This window comes from Eublepharis macularius, chromosome 15 (assembly GCF_028583425.1).
Source record: "Eublepharis macularius isolate TG4126 chromosome 15, MPM_Emac_v1.0, whole genome shotgun sequence".
NCBI lineage: Eukaryota > Metazoa > Chordata > Lepidosauria > Squamata > Eublepharidae > Eublepharis > Eublepharis macularius.
Genome location: NC_072804.1, coordinates 29,946,750 through 29,963,651, shown reverse-complemented (window position 1 = coordinate 29,963,651; position 16,902 = coordinate 29,946,750). Strand labels below are relative to the sequence as shown.

Genomic DNA, 16,902 nt, shown 5'->3' with positions numbered 1-16,902 from the left:
TCCTCTAGAAGGCCATTCCTCCAGGTTATGTCCATTACTGCGTGAAGGCTCTAGAGCCGACAGAGGCTGATCTCACCTGTCTTGCAAGAGGGAATTTTTAAATAAACCTCATTCCACAGAGTGGGGCTGTTGCAGTAGGCGATAATGGGAGAGGTGATCCTGCAGATATGTGAGTCACAGGTGTGAAGGGCTTTATAGGTAATAACCAGCCCCTTGGACTGAAGTAAGAAATGAATAGGCAACCAGTGGAGTGCTTTCAGGACAAATCTAATATGTAAATGGTGGACAGGTCCAGCTAGTGGTCAAGCTGTGTTTTGTACCAGCTGCAGTTTCTGGACTATCTTCAGTGGCAGCCCCATGCAGAGCGCTTTACAGTAGTCATTCCCGGAGGCTACTAATTAATTTATTTGTTTGGGTGCCGGGAGCAGAATATAGAGCGTTTTTGGCATTGCAGCAGGTGAAAGGATCTTTTCTTTGGCTCCAGACTCTCTGCTTCTTCCCAAACTAGTGTGGATGAAGGAATGGTGGAGAGCTTAACGCTATAGGAACAGAATGGATCCCTGCTGCGTAGCCAAAGTATTGCACTGGCTGAAAGAGGAGGTGAGGCCAGCATAGGTAGGATGAGCTGCAGCAATTTGTCAAGGGTCCACGGCTTATAATAAAGGGTGTGTTTTTGGGAACAGGAGTGGGGTAGGAATGAAATGAGCCCAGGGATGCCAGCCAACAGTGGCCCACTTAGATAGACACCTGCTCCCAGATGGAGCTCCAGGACTTGTGACCAGCCATGGAGGAAGCTGCTGCCTTAGAATCCTAGTAGAACAGCCAACACAGAATACCAGATCAGCATTTACAGCCCCAAACTGCAGGATTTCAAAGCAAGCAAATGCTGATAGAGGCAAAGTATGTGGGATTCCAGAATATGGTCCAGTATAATAACATCAACAACAACAACATGCGATTTATATACTGCCCTTCAGGACAGCTTAATGCCCGGTCAGGGCAGACTACAAAGTGTGTTGTTGTTATCCTCATGACAATCACCCTGTGAGGTGGGTGGGGCTGAGGGAGCTCCAAGAAGCTGTGACTGACTCAAGGGCACCCAGCTGGCTTCAAGCGGAGGAGTGGGGAATCAAACCTGGTTCTCTAGGTTAGAGTCCTGCTGCTCTTACCCACTGCAACAGACTGGCTGTCAGTATAAAACTATTGCATACCCACCTGGGCCTGTCATCCATTTTCAAAGACAAAAAAATATTAATTAAAGCTCTCAGCCACAAGTTGATGCCCAACTTGTGCCTGGCTCAGTCCCCCTTTTAGAGAGCATCTTGGCTGATTTCTGCCTCTTGCCCAGGATCCATGCTGAATTCCAGCTCAACGAGCCTCCGGATTTCCCCTTCTGGTTTTCCCCTGCACAATTCACCGGCTCTATCGTCCTCTCCAAAGACTCCTCCCATGTTCGGGAATTCAAGCTGGCTGTCCCTAACAACAGGTAAGGGGGAGTTGCTATCAACTGGCCAGAGCTGAGCGTACAAAGTTTCCATGTATACAGTGTATGCAAGGCTGGCTTGTCTTGTCTAGTGTAAGTCCAGAATCTGAGATTTAGTTTCGTGCATTGTTTGCTTCTGGAATAAGATTGGGCCCACAGTTTGAAGCAGGCTCAAAGCTTCTTGTTTCAGCGTATATGGTTTGTGCTGAATGCTTGTTTTTCACTGTGCTGGTTTTTCTCTCTAGGTCTCTCAACGTAGACATGGAATGGCTATATGGGGCCCGAGAGAGCAGCAATATGGAGGTGGACATAGGATACCTCCCTCAGGTCTGTAACTAGGAGCTCATTCGGGCTTAGAGATGTAACATTTCTGGAAATTTTGAAGCCACGTCTTTAAAATAACCCAGAAATTTAAGGGGGAAATTAAGATATGCAATGTTTTTTATCAAACTTAAACTTAATTAACTAATTTAGCAAAATAACATGCATCAATTATAACTTAGTTAACATATAAAATTATTCCAAAATGCCAAAATAGTATAAATGTCTAAGAAATTTCTGTGCTGGGTTTTAATAAGTTTTCATATGTTAATGATTTTTAAAATTATGTTTGATTTTGTAAAATGACTTGAGCTGTTTCCCTAGGATGGCAGCATAAATTGTTTAAAAATAAATAAAGTAAATTGCATGTATGATTGCAAATGGGTGCAAAGTGTCTACTAAGCCAGCCCGTTGGTCTGTCAAGGTCAGTACTGTCTATTCTAGCAGTGGCTCTCCAGGGTCTCAGGCAGAGGCCTTTAGCATCATCTCTTATCTGACCCTTTAACTAAAGATTCCTGGGACTGAACTTGGGACCCTGCACATACAAAGCAGGTGTTCTACCGCTGAGCCATAACCCCTCTGCAAAGGTGCAGCCTCCCCCATTCCATCCTTACAGTTAAGCTGCAGCTTGTCTAGTCAACTAGGAAGCTGTGGAAGCAAGCCAACTAGGGAGCCATGCTAATTGTGGCTTGATGTGTTTTCCTACATCTGTTGTGGTTTCAAGATTGGTCACAATCTTGTCAGCAGAAGTGTCCTAGGAAAATGCAGGACAATAAGGCAGTAACCTGCATGGAAGTCCCCTGTAGCAATTTTTGTGTCTTCCACCTGTCATAATACTTAACTTGTGAGGGGTATCCTAGGAAACTGTTGTCAATTTTGGCAGAATTCAAGGCAGACAAAAGGAAGCATTGCTTCACACAGAGGGTGTCACAAGATGTGAGGATGGCTACTGAGCTTAGATGGGAGCAGGGATTAAAAGGATATTGGACACATTTATGGAAGGTAGGCATAATAGCTGAGGGGGGCAGAATGTCCCTGATTATCAGTTTCTGAGAAGCAGTCAACAGGGGAGGGCTGTGGTCTGTGTACAGACTTCCTTGTGCCATCTTACTACCCACTGCTGGGAACGAGATGCTGGACTAGATGGCCTACTGGTGTGATCCAGCATGGCTACTTTTACATACTAGTCACTGGTGCAGCATCTTGGGAGTGTTAAAAGGGTTTATTTGCTTGTCTTGTAGATGGAGTTGGAATCTTTGGGACCATCCACCCCTTCTCTGATCCACGATGAAAATGGGAATGTGATTGACAGCAGAGACCCTGAAGGGGAACCAATTCAATTCATATTTGAAGAGATCACCTGGAAGCAAGAAATAACTTGGGAAGAGGCAGCCCGCAAGCTGGAAGTTGCTATGTATCCATTTAAGAAAGTATGAGAGCCTTCCCAATGTTTTGAGTTCCAGGGGTTAACTTCATAGGCTGTGAACAGCCACCCCACCCCTCCATGTTAGGAGTCCTGCTCTGGTGGAAACTGCTCATCAAGCCTGTTGCATCAGGGAAGTCTCTTTGTGCCAGGGAAAGCACCGTCTTTAGAGAAATGGATCCTCAGGATCCAACTTGCATGGTTGATTTATTCTGTTAGTGCCTGGTATGAAAGAACTAACTCACTGAGCCTCCCAGTTTTATTTTGGGATTGTCAAAGTGACCATGTTTTTCACTTCAGTATCTGCTAACATCTCTGCAGTTTTATCCAAGGCGCAGCACCCCTTTAAATATGCACACAGTCCGTCTTTTTGATTTGTTGATGCAGAGGTTGGCTGAGGTCACCCTGGAAACGTGACAGAGCTCAGATCTCTTGAGCACAGCTGGAGCTTTAAGAGCCACGTCATCCATCCTTCCCCTATCTTGAGTCCCTCCCTGTTGCCGTTTTTGAAAGAGCCCTGCACTGACGGTGTTTCTGAGAGCATCATGGGCAGGGCACGCTGCAGTCTCCAGGCAGCACTTCCCTTATCAGCAAGAAACATGCAAACCGCATGTGGCTCAGCATCTAGGAACAGAGTGAAGTTATAGCAGGGGTGCTTGAGAGCAATTAACATTCCCCTGTGGCAGCTGGAAACCTCCCTCCTATCTAATATGTCTCTGGGGGTTGGGAACAAAGGAGAAGCCTGTGGGAAAATTGTGCCATTTGGAGAAATGGTTTGAGAGCCATGGATGGCTTTGAAAGGCGATTAGACAGAGTCAGTCCCATCAGTGGCTGGCTACTAGCCATGGTGAGCAAAGGGAGCCTCTGCATTCAGTGGTAGTAAGCCTCTGAGTACCAGTGCCAGGCAGCAGCCTCAGGGGAAGGTCTTGGCCTTACAGTGCCACTGTGTGAAGCGGGAGGCTGGACTGATCCAGCAGGAGCTGCCCTTACGTTCTTACAGCAGTCAAATGTTTAAGACTGGATTTTCTTAAAGGGGCCTGCATGTAAGAGTCTGTCCACACATTACTAAGTACCTAGGGATGCTCAAGTGAACCTCATTTCACGTGCCCCCCCCCCCCCGCCTCCAACTTTCCATGCACTCGCTTGCGCAGTCACACTTCAGTTTGCTCCTGGTGAGTACATTCACGCCTTTCATACCAGCTGCTCCTCAGGTGCTAAAGGTATCCCAGTTTCCCCCACATCCATTCATCCAAATGCAGATCTTGACACTTTCTCATACCTTAGAGAAATGCAAACTGGCAAATCAAAGGAGCCTGCAGTACTTGTTCTCATAGCAAAAACAGAGCTGAATGGGTGCTTTGCCCTTCAGAATCACTTGCAGATACAGTCACACAAAGGGAGCTCCCATGAAAGCAGCATTCACATGCCTCGAGCAAGAACAGCCTGCATATGAATTGAGGACTGCACATACAGTCCTGCACTTGAGCATCCCTAAATACTTAGTAACGTGTAGAGAGACTCTAAGAAGGGCCTTGCTGGGCCAGCCAAATGGTCCATCACTTCTATTATCCTGCTTCGCTTAGTGGCCAGACGGGTGCCCTTGGAAGGCATATGAGAGCAGGGCACAGAGGCCAAAGCCTCTCCCAGCAGCAGGCACTGAGAGCTCGTGAACATGGAGGTTCTCTTTAGCTATAGGGACTACAGTAGACATTGATGAACTTCTCTGCCTCCATCCTCTTTTAAAGTGATCTAAGTTAATGGCCACGACTGCCTCTGTGTTCTCTCTTCTAAGACTGTCATTAAGCCAAGCTTTTTTTGAAGGGTGCAGTCCTGGCTCTGACCTGGATAGCCCAGGTGAGCCTGATCTCGTCAGATCTCAGAAGCTAAGCGTTAATAATTGGATGGGAGACCTCCAACAAAGACCAGGATCGCAGGGGCAGGCAACGGCAAACCACCTCAGTCTCTTGCCATGGAAACCCCTCCAGGGGTCACCATAAGTCAGCTATGACTTGACACCACTCTCCACCACCACCAGTCCTTGCCTTATAAAAGCCCAACAGTTTGGGTTTGCCATCACACGCACGCACACACACACACATGTTCAATTTCAGTTTCTAATATTGGCCAACAAACTAGCCATTAAAAAAAACCACCCAAACCCTGACCACATCAGTGATTCTAAAATAGTCACATTACAAAGTGTTTCTCTGGTTTGTTCAGACAGTGGAGAACACATTAAATTCTTTGGTTAATGGATATATATGTATATATAATATTCATATATTGTTATGTGCGCATGTCTTCCCATATTTGTACACACCCCAAGGAGCCAGGGCCAATCCCTGCCCCATATACCCGTACCCTAAGTACCAAATTGGCACTTTTAACACAAACCTATAGCACAACGTTTGTCCCTGTTCTGCTTCTTTCAGGTTTCCTACCTTCCTTTCACACAAGCTTTTGAAAGAGCAAAATCTGAGAGTAAATTGGTGCATTCCATTCTATTGTGGGGAGCACTGGATGATCAGTCATGCTGAGGTAAGAGGTTGTGGTGCTTTATTTTACGTCTCTGGATCAGGCCAAACGAGCTCCCAAGTCCAGCTTCTTGTTTCCTTCAGTTGCTGGTCAGATGCTTCCAGGAGTCCCAAAAAGCGTGAAGGTCCTTCTTCCAGCGTTGCCCCTGGAACTGGTATTCAGTAATCTGCTGCCTGGAGCTTGGAGGTTCTGTATAGCTGTTGTGGCTAAGAGCCCAGTCCTCCCTTTTCCCCTCTTGAGATAAGGCACTTCAATGGACCAGTGAAGAAATTATTTGTTGTTGGGGTTTTTTGTCTGTAACTAATTACAAGAATATGGGTTGGTGGTGCAGAAATCTACCCCTTCTCTTCTGCGCTTTTCCTGAAACTGCTTTGGGTACCAAAGATTGTACCAAAGCAGGTTTGGGGGATTCAGGAAAGTTGGCGGTCACATAATGCTGCATGGAAGCCAAAATAAAATTTGCTGTCTTGGGGAGCAGGTGGGATGAGAAAGCAGAGCAAGAGGTCAATTTGTAAACAAAACAGAGATCTCACTTAGGGGTGAATGTGGGAGGGAGAGAATGACTTGGGTCATGCAAACAGATGTGGTGGTGAAGGGGTGAATCCAAAGTCTTTGCAGAAGAAGTAAGTTTGGGGTGTGCAGGAAGAGAGGGAGGTGGTGCCATGTAGGGGTTGGAGGAGGGCAGTCCAGGCACAGGGGCCAGCAGGAGAAAATGGGTGGAGCCTTCCCAGAGAGGCAGTAGACTGAGGAAGCAGGGGAGGCTGTCACTGCTGGCCTAAGCAGAGTTCCACCCTTCTAAGCCCACTGATTTCATCGACGTAGAAGGGTGTAACTCTTCTACAATTCTACTGTAGGTCTCTCTTCCCCATCAACAATTTTGCCCCGGTAATGGGCTGCTCTAAGCACTCGGTGTGATGCTGTGCGCTCTGAGCTGCCGCAGCAAAGTCAGTTGTGAATGGCGGCAAAAAAAGACAAGAGGCAAATCTCCCACCTTGTTCCATTTCCAAAGCTCAAATTACAGGCCTGCGGAGTCTTCATTTGCCTCTGGGCATGCAAGGACAGGAAAATGAGTTTAGCCCTTCAGCCGCCACTTGGTTTTGCTGTTTGAAACTCACTGCCTTAAGTACCCGCATCAGCCACTCACCCCCATTTTTAAATGCTAATTATAAAGCGGAAAGACTGGTTTTGACTGGCAAAACTGAGTGGAAGATGACAGATTTAAAGCCCTATAGCTACACTCCCCGAGGCAAATTGAAGTTGCGCATGTTTAAGCCCCGAGGAGCATTCAGGGGACTTGAGTTCCTTCACCCTGCTGGCCATTTTCGGAGTCCTCGCTAGCCATGAACTTCATTCTGTGACCACTGTCTTCTGAGACTGCAGACCTAGATCTAAGGTCAGAGTTTACGTAGCGGATATTCTGCCAGGTGGATGTGCAGACTGATGCTCTAACTCGAGAAAGCTTCATGAACCTGCACTGGCATTTGTCCTGATCTTATCCTCATCTTTCTTTCTGTCTCTGGGCAGGTTCAGGGCGAACTCTCCGGGAAACAGTCCTGGAAAGTTCGCCCATCCTTGCTTTGCTGAATGAGAGTTTCATCAGTACCTGGTCATTGGTGAAGGAGCTGGAAGACTTGCAGGTAAGCATTTGACTCCTATGGATTGGAGGATAGCAGGAGGTGTCACTTGGACGTGGACATCAAAAGAAACCCAGAATGGCAAACTTGTTAAGGCTCCAGCAACTTCCCCACCAGCTTCCTTTCCAGATACATGAGAAAAAAACGAGGCCAGTGTTGTTGAGTGAAGAACATCCAGTTAAATAGAGTGCTGCATGAACAGCTTTCGTAAGATTCTGAAGGGTGTGTGAGAGAAGTTAATAAACCAAAGTTGCTGCTGCTTCTTAAAGGAAAAGTTTTCTTCAAACATTTTTTCAGATTCCCTTATAGTAATCTCCCAGAACCAAAACAGTTGCAACCTCCCCCCCACCCCGCCCAACCACCACTTAACTTTAGGGGATTAATTTACCAGTTCTAAGGTGTACCTAGGAATGGTCAGATTTACATTTGCTTTCATTGTGGTCAAGGTTCAATTTGAGAGAAGAACTTGAGTTTGTGTGGCTGTCCTATACTTTGAAAATTACTTGACTTCAATGACTTTAGGATCATAACTGACCTTGGAACAGTATTAAAAGCATGATTTTTTCCTCTTAAGAGTATTACTTCATACATGTCAGACTATGGAATTCCAGTTATCTAGAGTTCGTCTCCCCCCTTCTGCAAGAAGCACAAGGTCTCTTGATTTCAAAAGGTTTATTGGAAGATTATGCTCAGGATACAGGGGTCCATGATCCAAGGACTTGAGGCCCTTGGCTGAATCAAAGCTTTGTTGAGAATGACACATAAAACGAAAGTAACAACACTTCAAACACCCCTTCCCAGCCTCCCCCCTTAGTCCTGTCTAGAAGGCCTGGGAAGGCGAGGACATCAAGGTCGGACGGGCTGATAAGAGTTCTTTGTTCCCATGGATATAGGCGGCCTGGGCAGCACCTGGCCTGGAGGGAGAGAACTAAATAACTACAGATTATAACAGGAGAACATGGCGTAGCTGTGGCTTGAAAACTGACATTCTGACAATACATTCATGGTGTCTCTTGCAGTAACATTAGGTGGACTGTTCTGTAGTGTTTCAGCCCACCTGTTGTGTTCCATTTTTAAGTTGATGGTTTCATTAAAAAGTCAGTTTCAGTTTCAATTCAAGTGAATGGAATACTGAATATATAAGATATTGTAGGGTCAAAATTACCCCAGTATGGTGGCAACACTCATTTGACAACACAGCAGCTATTTTATAGCAGTACGGTGGCCCCCACCTTATGGAATGGCCTGCTGATGAAGTTGAGAGGGCCCCAACTCTCCGGGCTTTCTGCAAACTATTCAGGAGGGCTTTCTTACACACGGAGAAGGGCTGTACAGGAAGGAAATGGTGCAGAGGAGAAGCTTCATTAAGGGACAGGGACTGTGAACTATACTACTTTGTACCTACTAAGTAGTTTGGTGTAGTGGTTAAGAGCAGCAGGACTCTAATCTGGAGAACCAGGTTTGATTCTCCGCTCCTCCACGAGTGACCTTGGGTCAGTTACAGCTTCTTGGAGCTCTCTCAGCCCCACCCACCTCACAGGGTGATTGTCATGAGGATAACAATAACACACTTTGTAAACTGCTCTGAGTGGGTATTAAGTTGTCCTGAAGGGCTGTATATATATTGAACGTTATTATTATTAGTTCTGTGTTCTTTACTATATTATATATTAAATTGCTTATGCCTTGTTTCAGCAAGATTCTGCTTGTATTCAAATGTCTGCAATTCATACCCTATGGCATCGGTTTTGAGTGTTTGATCATATTGATCCATACTATGTAATCTCCTTTGGTCTCAGTGAGAAAGGTGGAATATACATATCATAAATAAATAATTTATTATTTATTTATAAATATACATTATGTGAATAAACAATTTTTTTAAAAAATTTATACCTGTAGCGATTTTGAGTTAAAGAAAGTGTTATATCATCCCTTGGGCTTAGCATGGGTAGACCTTAACAAAACCCTGGCATTATCCCCGTGTCCTTGTACTTCAAGGTTAAAAAATATTTCCCAATACAATTTCATATATTTTCACACAGAAGTGATTGCCAAGTTCACCAGTTTTAAAAAAAACACTTTGACTTGATTCTTGTTTGAAACTAGTGCCATTTCATTAAGTGCTTTTAAAAAAAATTAACGTGAGAATTAAAAACATGCACTTATTTTCTACAGGCCAAGAAAGAGAACGAGTTCAGCAGCAAACTTGCAGACCTGCATCTTGAGAAGTATAGTTTCCCCGTGGAAATAATGATCTGCCTGCCCAACGGGACTGTGGTACGGCCCTTGCTCCGTTTCAGCATCTCAGTTCATTTTGCTTGTCTTGCACTCTTTCTTTTAAAATATTTTTTATTATTAAAACAGTTTATATAAAATAAACTTAGGATATACAAGAAAATAAATACCTACACTCCAGTTCTGTGTGATTACAAAGACATAGTTGTACCTAATTTGATTTTCTAACTTGCAAGTGGATTTTTTTTCCACCATTGAAGCACTCGTGTATGCATGACAGTGTTGGGGTACGATTTGACTTCTAGAGTTGAAGCCATTATTGGTTTCAGGATGCCCCCTTTTTCATGGCTGGAGTTACTGAATTATCAGATTGTCAGCTTGTTATAAAAGTATCTGATAATAAATATCTTGGTAGCAGTCTGGACTAGACATTAGAAGAATTCCCTCCAATAATATCTTTATAAGGCTTTATAAGATTTGGGTAAACTTATGGACAAAATTAATCAAACAAGATTGGAAAGAAACTGTCTAGTCTCATCCTCGCAGAAATACATTCTTGTTAAAAAAATTTATTGGAACTTATATCTAGACTTCACCAAAATGGAATTGTTTCCCTTCCTCTTTTCTTAATTGGTGATTTCTGTTAAGATCCCAGTTGCCTTCTTCTCATATAGTTGCAATAGGAATTTAAGCGTCCAACAAGTATTTCTCTTTTTTGGTTCTGAAAAGCCCCCTTAGTGCACTAAGCAAAGCATCTGCAGCTAATTGAACGCTCTCATGGCCGGCGGGAGCCCTAGACCAAGGAAGTGGAAGCTCCTCAGTTGCTGTTTCTAGTCATTTTAAAATTGCTCTGTGTCATTTAATCTGGCATTTGCTGACTTCGCCTTTTAGGGGAGAGCAGCTGCTGCCAGATTGAAATAGTATTGCCTTCCTGGGAGAAAATAGTCTGTGTATGGAATGCTTTTGTTTTCCTAAACACATCCCTTGTTTTGCAGGTACACCATATCAATGCCAACTACTTCCTGGATATTACTTCTGTGAAGCCAGAAGAAGTTGAGAGCAGCATCTTCAGTTTCTCTGCCAGTTTTGAAGATCCCTCAACAGCGACCTACCTCCAGTTCCTGAAGGAAGGACTTCAGAAAGCAAAACCACTCCTGCAGGCCTAACTCAAGAAAGCAATTGCGGATCACCAAAGATACAAGAGTTCTTGTTTTCTGGCACTCCTCTTTCTCTGTGCTGTCTCGCAGAGTGCTGCTCTTGAATGAGAAGGCTTCTCAGTAACTGAAATGGTAACAACTGTAGTCACATGCATTCTTTTTTTGAAGGAGCTGAAGTTGCCATGCTCTTATCAACAAGTTGTGGGACTTACATGAAGTTAGCCCTCAGGATGTCTGTGGTAGAAAATTGGGGACAATGGGGCATAAAGGAGTGGGTGGGACTGTGGTTGCTGAACCATGGGATGAATAAAGGGGCTGGATCTCAAGGAAAGACCGAACAATCACGTTAGCAAAAAGTTTGAGCATGACTGTGTTCATCATCTTTTTCCACCTGCTCTGGAGCCTGGTCTCTTTCAGGGCTCTTGAATTGCTTGTACGTATCTGAAGCCTCATATTTTAGAACTCTGCATTGTAAAGCCCCATTTGTCTTCAGCAGGTCACCATGACAGGCACCTTTTGTGATCAGAATGCATATTGGCAAATCTAGTTCAGAAGTCAGGTCCTGCATGTCACTTACACTCCCACTGGTGTTGAAGAGGACTGATGCATAAATGCAGGACAAGGAATCCTTTAAACTACCATTTAGCATTTTTTGCGTTAAGCCACAAAAGGCAGTGTAGACATTTCTCCTGAAATGTAAGATGCCCTTTCCTATTCATAAACAGTGGTATGGCTTGCATAGTGTTGGCAGGGTGTTTCTGTCATTAAAACTAGAGCCTCTTTGGACAGCAGCACTAGGTCTCAGGGCCCTTGTCTGGTAGGACTTGTGATTGGCAGATGGTCCCAACTTTGAAACAGCTGCTGGCAGAGAAATGGGTAAGCCGTGAGCCTCCTTGAGGTTCAGGTTTCATGCCAGGGATGAAAGTAAATGTGGCTTTTTTGATCGATGGTAGTACCATAACTCTTAACTGCTTTTCTTCCCCTGCCCCTGAACCCTATCATCCCAAAAGGCCCTGTGCTACCTTTTAAAAAGAAGAATACATTACTAGAGCTTTTGTACCATAGTGGTTAAGTGGTTGCGTTGCAAATCAGCACTCTGCTGGTTCAAATCCCACTACTGCCATGAGCTCAGTAGGTGGCCTTGGGTAAGCCGCTCCTCTCAGCCCCAGCTCCTGAGCTGTATGGTGGGGATAATAACAACATTGACTTTGTTCATTGCTCTGAGTGGGGCACTAATCTGTCTAGAAGAATGGTATATGAGTGCAATTATTACTATTGTTGGGGGGGGGAACTTTACTGCACTCTGAGAATTCCAGGGTGGAGCTTCCTGTAGTAGCAAGCCCCCTGAACACACCAGTAGCTCTCTCTTGCTACAGTTTCCTGTTCCATCCAACAAAACAGAATTAGAAACCAAAAACATGCTTCCCAAACTGAAGCATATTTCCACCATTCTTCAAATCTATTCCAAGTTCAAACTTAGGGTCTTTTGGTTATAGGTTTTGAAATTTGCTTTTAAAGCAGAATTCTAACCCTTAATCCCCAGGTTTAACTGGGATGATTATATGTCCCTGGTCAGCAACTAGTTGGAGAGGGGTTGGTCACCCACTGCCCCCATGGTGACAGCCACCACTCCTTTTCACTCTTACCTTTGGGCTGGCCAGGGCCTCAAACTATGAATCCTATTTCACGGTTAATATTTTTATCCCATCATTTCTTCCAGGGAGCTCAGACCAGTGTGTGAAGTTCTCCCCCTCCTCCATTTTGACTTCATAACAACCCTAGGCAATAGAGAGTGGCCAGTTCAAGGTCTCCCAAGGGAACTTCTTACCTGATGGGGATGTGAACTCAAGTCTTCCCACTGCCCCCCCCCAGCATTAAGCAGTGACTGTTGCCTCAAACAAGATAATAGCACCCCCCAAGCATTTACAATGTAATAATGGGCATTCACAGTGTTATGTTTCATTCTATTGGAGTGAAATTGCTTAAAGTCCTGAGGGTTTTTTTTTAAAAAAAGGGAATGAAACATTGGCAGGCAAAGGATTAGTTCTTGTGTAGCATTTCTGATCCTCCAAACTCTTCCTCCCCAATGTCTAGCCAGATTTTGCCAGTTTGGTAATGTCATGGCAAGCTGAATGTTGCCTGCGCCAAGAAGTAACTAATTTACTCTGTGCACCCATGAAGACAAGGAAGTGGAAACAGGAGAGGGCAGAGCTATGTATGAACCGAGCCTGTATCATTAGCAGAGAATCAATGAAGCGTCTAAGCTGTTCTGCGGATTTCAAAAAGGAAGGATCAGTTTTTCCTCTTGATGCCAACCTGCCTTTCCCAGGCATACTAGTTTTCCAACAGTATAGACAGCACAAATTTTTTACTAGTCCACTCAGGTGGCATTGCTCCAACAAGCACTGCCTTTTGTGTGCTCTTCTCACCATTCCTAACCATTAAACCACACTCATAGAAATAACTCCCACCACAGCTGTAGCTCCTGTTTCATTATACGAAACTGCCCTGTTCTGTGTCGGACTATTCATCCCTCTCTCCTAGCAGTATTTACCCCAACTGTGCAGAGAATTTCCTGGAACCTGCTAACCCAACAGCATTTTAATTGGAGATGCAAAGGGTTGAAGCAGAGAATCTTCTGCATGTAACATAGGGCTTTTACCACTGAAAAGTAGACTCTTTGGTGTTCGTTAGGATGGTGATGGCACTACTTTCACAAGCCCCCATATTGCCTGTGCCTGTGACATTGCTGCAAGGCGTAACACCACCTCTGTTCTCTGTGTTCTTAGATGGCATGCTACTGCTTTTCAGAACTCATGCCCATATCTTAAGCAGTATTGTAGGGAGAAGATAAGGCTAGATCTTACGCCTTTCTGCTGCAAAGGACAGGTGTATTGGTGTCCATGCAAGTAAAGAGCCAACAGATGAACACAAGATGTTTCCTTGGGAAAGGATATTCCAGAAACAAAAGGCCATGTAATACCTTTTATTAAGACCAACCAAAATGATACAAAAGAGCATGCAAGCTTTTGAGTACTCCAGAACTCTTCAGCAGGTTGGATTTCTGTGTGGGGTGAGGGGTTAAGAGTTTGAGCTACTAGGACATTCTACACAGCATGTAGACAAATCCATTCCGATCATGACCTGAAACATCTGCCTCACCCTTTAATATTCTGGTTGATTAACAGTGCAATCCTAAACAGAATTACAAATGCGTAGATTTTCTATATCATTTTGGTTGAGCTTAATAAAAGGTTTTTTCATAACTTTTGATCTTGAGTTTTCCTTCGGACCAGTACAGATACCTACCCCTAGAACCTACATCCAAGAAAGACAGTTTAAACAAAAATTGATAAGCATTCTTGTGTAAAATCTCTTCATCTATTCTAGTGATAGACTTTTAAAACAAAATCTGTCTTGCCTTTTTTAAAATGCCAAGCTTTTCATATTTATAGTCCCTTTATATTTCAAGGATTTTGTAAGTATTTTGATAAGCCCAAAGAGACTGAAGTTGAAAAGGCTTTTCCCTCCAAATCATCTGTTCTTCGTGATGGTCTAATCTTAAACCATGAATGGATCAGGCCTGATTTCTGACAGTTGCTATTTGGAGGGAAAGAGCCTGTCATTTCATTCTCTTCTTTCTTTTTAAAAAAAAAAACGGTTACTTTTTTAAAAGGTTTTTGTTTTTTGGTATAAGTTTACTTTGTAGAGAGAGGTCGTTTTAAGATATGAGCTTCTCAGACACTATGTTCTATATTACATTGGGAATGTTTCCATTCTAGTCAGTGTTAGAATTGTAAATTATAGTAGAAATGTTGTGCTGGACAGTTAATCTAGCGTTATTTGAAGGGATTTCAGTGAAAATGCAGAAAATTGTAAGGCCAGTAATGTGCTAGCTACTTAATTTGTAAACTTTTTTTAAAAATCTAATTTTTAAATTCATGAAGAGCATTCCTTTCCCCCTCAATCCACAAATGTGTTCTGTTTACTTTGAAATTCAGCATTAGTATATATGGTGGTGATCATTCAGTACAATGTTTAAAAGTACTTTTTATTTTTAAAGGCTTTACATAAATAAGCAACAGCACATTTCACTACCTTTCTGTAGCAACATACTGTCCAGTTCAGCAAGTATTAGCTCAGTGTTTTAACAAAACGTCATAGGTATATTCTTGAATAGAATGGCCTCAGTATTGCTGCTTTGAAGCAACTACACTCACTGTTTTTTTGAATAATAAAAAACTGAAAAATAAAAATGTTTGTGTATTGCTTTATATTTCAAGAGGCAACAATTTACATCATCATTGCAAAGCAGGTGGGAAGGGCAACAGTGAAATTGTAGCATATACTAAAGGATACATATATGTGGTGGTAGAGCTTGATAATTCACATGAAGTTTGTGTTTTGACTAAAAGACAACACCGCCTATCAGTCATTCATAATCTAGCCAGCATGATAGCCACCTCTGATCTATCTTGCAGAGATCAGGAGAAGGCATGTTTCTGGGAAAGATTAATTCAATCCTAAACATGCATGTTTGCTCAGAAACAAATTTCATTGAATCCAACGGGACTGACTTCTAAGAAAATGTACACAGGGTCAGAGACTACCAATAGATCCCAAATTCACATTCTCTTATTGCACACAGCTTAATTTTGACAGTTTCAAAAGTCAGATCTAAGTGATATTGCTCTAAAAGCAACAAAAATCCAAAAAAGGAGATGCTCAATAAAACTTGCATTTCTGGAAGGGGTAGCCATGCTAGTCTGTTCGAGCAAAATTCAACAGAAGTCCAACTGAACAGAAGTACACTAGCACTTTAAAGACTTAAATTTTATTCCAGCTCAAGGTTTTCTAAATCAAGCCTCACTTCCTCAGATGTATGAAGAGAAAATTTGCTTCTGAGAAAGTGAGATGTGAGATGTGTGTCACAAAAGCTCACACTAGAATAAATGTTGCTTAGCCTTGATACATTTATACCTAACATTGCAAGCAACTGACAGACAGGAGTAGGGAGATGCTACAAAAAGTCAAGTACGAAACAATGAATAGTCTTTCTACACAAGTCATCTGACACATTTTCTTCATTTGTCGGGAGACACAATGTTAGCTGGGAAGCATGGTTTTGAAAGACAGCTGGCAGAGATCGCTCCTGAGGGGACAGATTCTCTTACAGCCCTCTGCCGTCTCCCCTTCTGGAGCCTTTGCCCTGCCGAGACTCAATTAATTCAAAGTTTTAAGCAGCAATGGTGGCAGAGTAAAAACTCCGGAAGAAGAGAGTCCAGCACACAAGAGGTGGCAGAGGGCTGTGAGAGAACTCGTTCTCTTTGGAGCGATCTCTTCCGACTTTCAAAACTACACTTCTGGCTAACAGTGCATCTTCCAACACTTGAACATGTGCACAGGCATCTTGTGTAGAGAGACTCCAAGAATGCCAATTTGTACTAGCTATAGAACACAGTGGTTTATTTTAACAGTGCATTCCTTTATGCGTGTGAGCACCTGAGCCACCTTGAGCACATCACTGGAAAGGCAACCTGTAACATTTATTTATAGTCCTCTCACTGATACTCAAGGCGGATCACACAGTGCAAGTGAAATATGTTTCTTAAATAAGTACGCATTGGAGGGGGAAAACTGCTTCTTGTTAGGGTTGCGGACTCTTGGTTTGGAAATCCCTGGAGATTTGTGGAGTGGATACTGGGGAGGGCGTGGGATATAATGCCACGGTCTTCATTTCCAAAGCAGCTGTTTTCCACATGATCTCTGTACTCCTGACAACCGCAACTACTGTACTAAACAGAAACGAGAGAAGGTTTGGGCAGGGCTCCGACGCTGCAATCCTGCGCACATTTCACCCGGGAGTAAAAATCCCTTTGCGCACAAACACGGCTGGCTTCTGAGTAAACAAGCACGGGGTTGTGCCGGGAGCCACGGAGAAAGGCAAAGGACGCGCGCCTTTCCTGTCAGCCTCTTCGTGCCTGAGGGGGAGGCTTTTCCCGCCTTTTTGGGGCACCGGCCAGGCAAGCGGAGGGGGAGGGGATCGCGTGTCAGATTTTTTCCCCTGCCTGTCAGAAGCGCGCATGCGCACTGAGGGGCGGCCGGTGAGTG

General features: G+C 43.8%; 1 protein-coding gene across 1 annotated transcript in view; it reads left to right on the top strand.

Annotated features, from left to right (window-relative positions):
• Nucleotides 1-14,075, top strand: part of SELENON (selenoprotein N) — a 28,596-nt gene extending 14,521 nt beyond the window's left edge. Inside the window, exons 6-12 of the mRNA XM_054999240.1 lie at nucleotides 1,349-1,486; nucleotides 1,729-1,810; nucleotides 3,046-3,234; nucleotides 5,660-5,765; nucleotides 7,287-7,399; nucleotides 9,575-9,676; nucleotides 10,630-14,075. Of these exons, the coding sequence (XP_054855215.1) occupies nucleotides 1,349-1,486; nucleotides 1,729-1,810; nucleotides 3,046-3,234; nucleotides 5,660-5,765; nucleotides 7,287-7,399; nucleotides 9,575-9,676; nucleotides 10,630-10,800 (901 nt within the window). The 3' untranslated portion in view covers nucleotides 10,801-14,075. The remainder of the gene's footprint in view (nucleotides 1-1,348; nucleotides 1,487-1,728; nucleotides 1,811-3,045; nucleotides 3,235-5,659; nucleotides 5,766-7,286; nucleotides 7,400-9,574; nucleotides 9,677-10,629) is intronic.
• The last annotated feature ends 2,827 nt before the right edge of the window (nucleotides 14,076-16,902 follow it).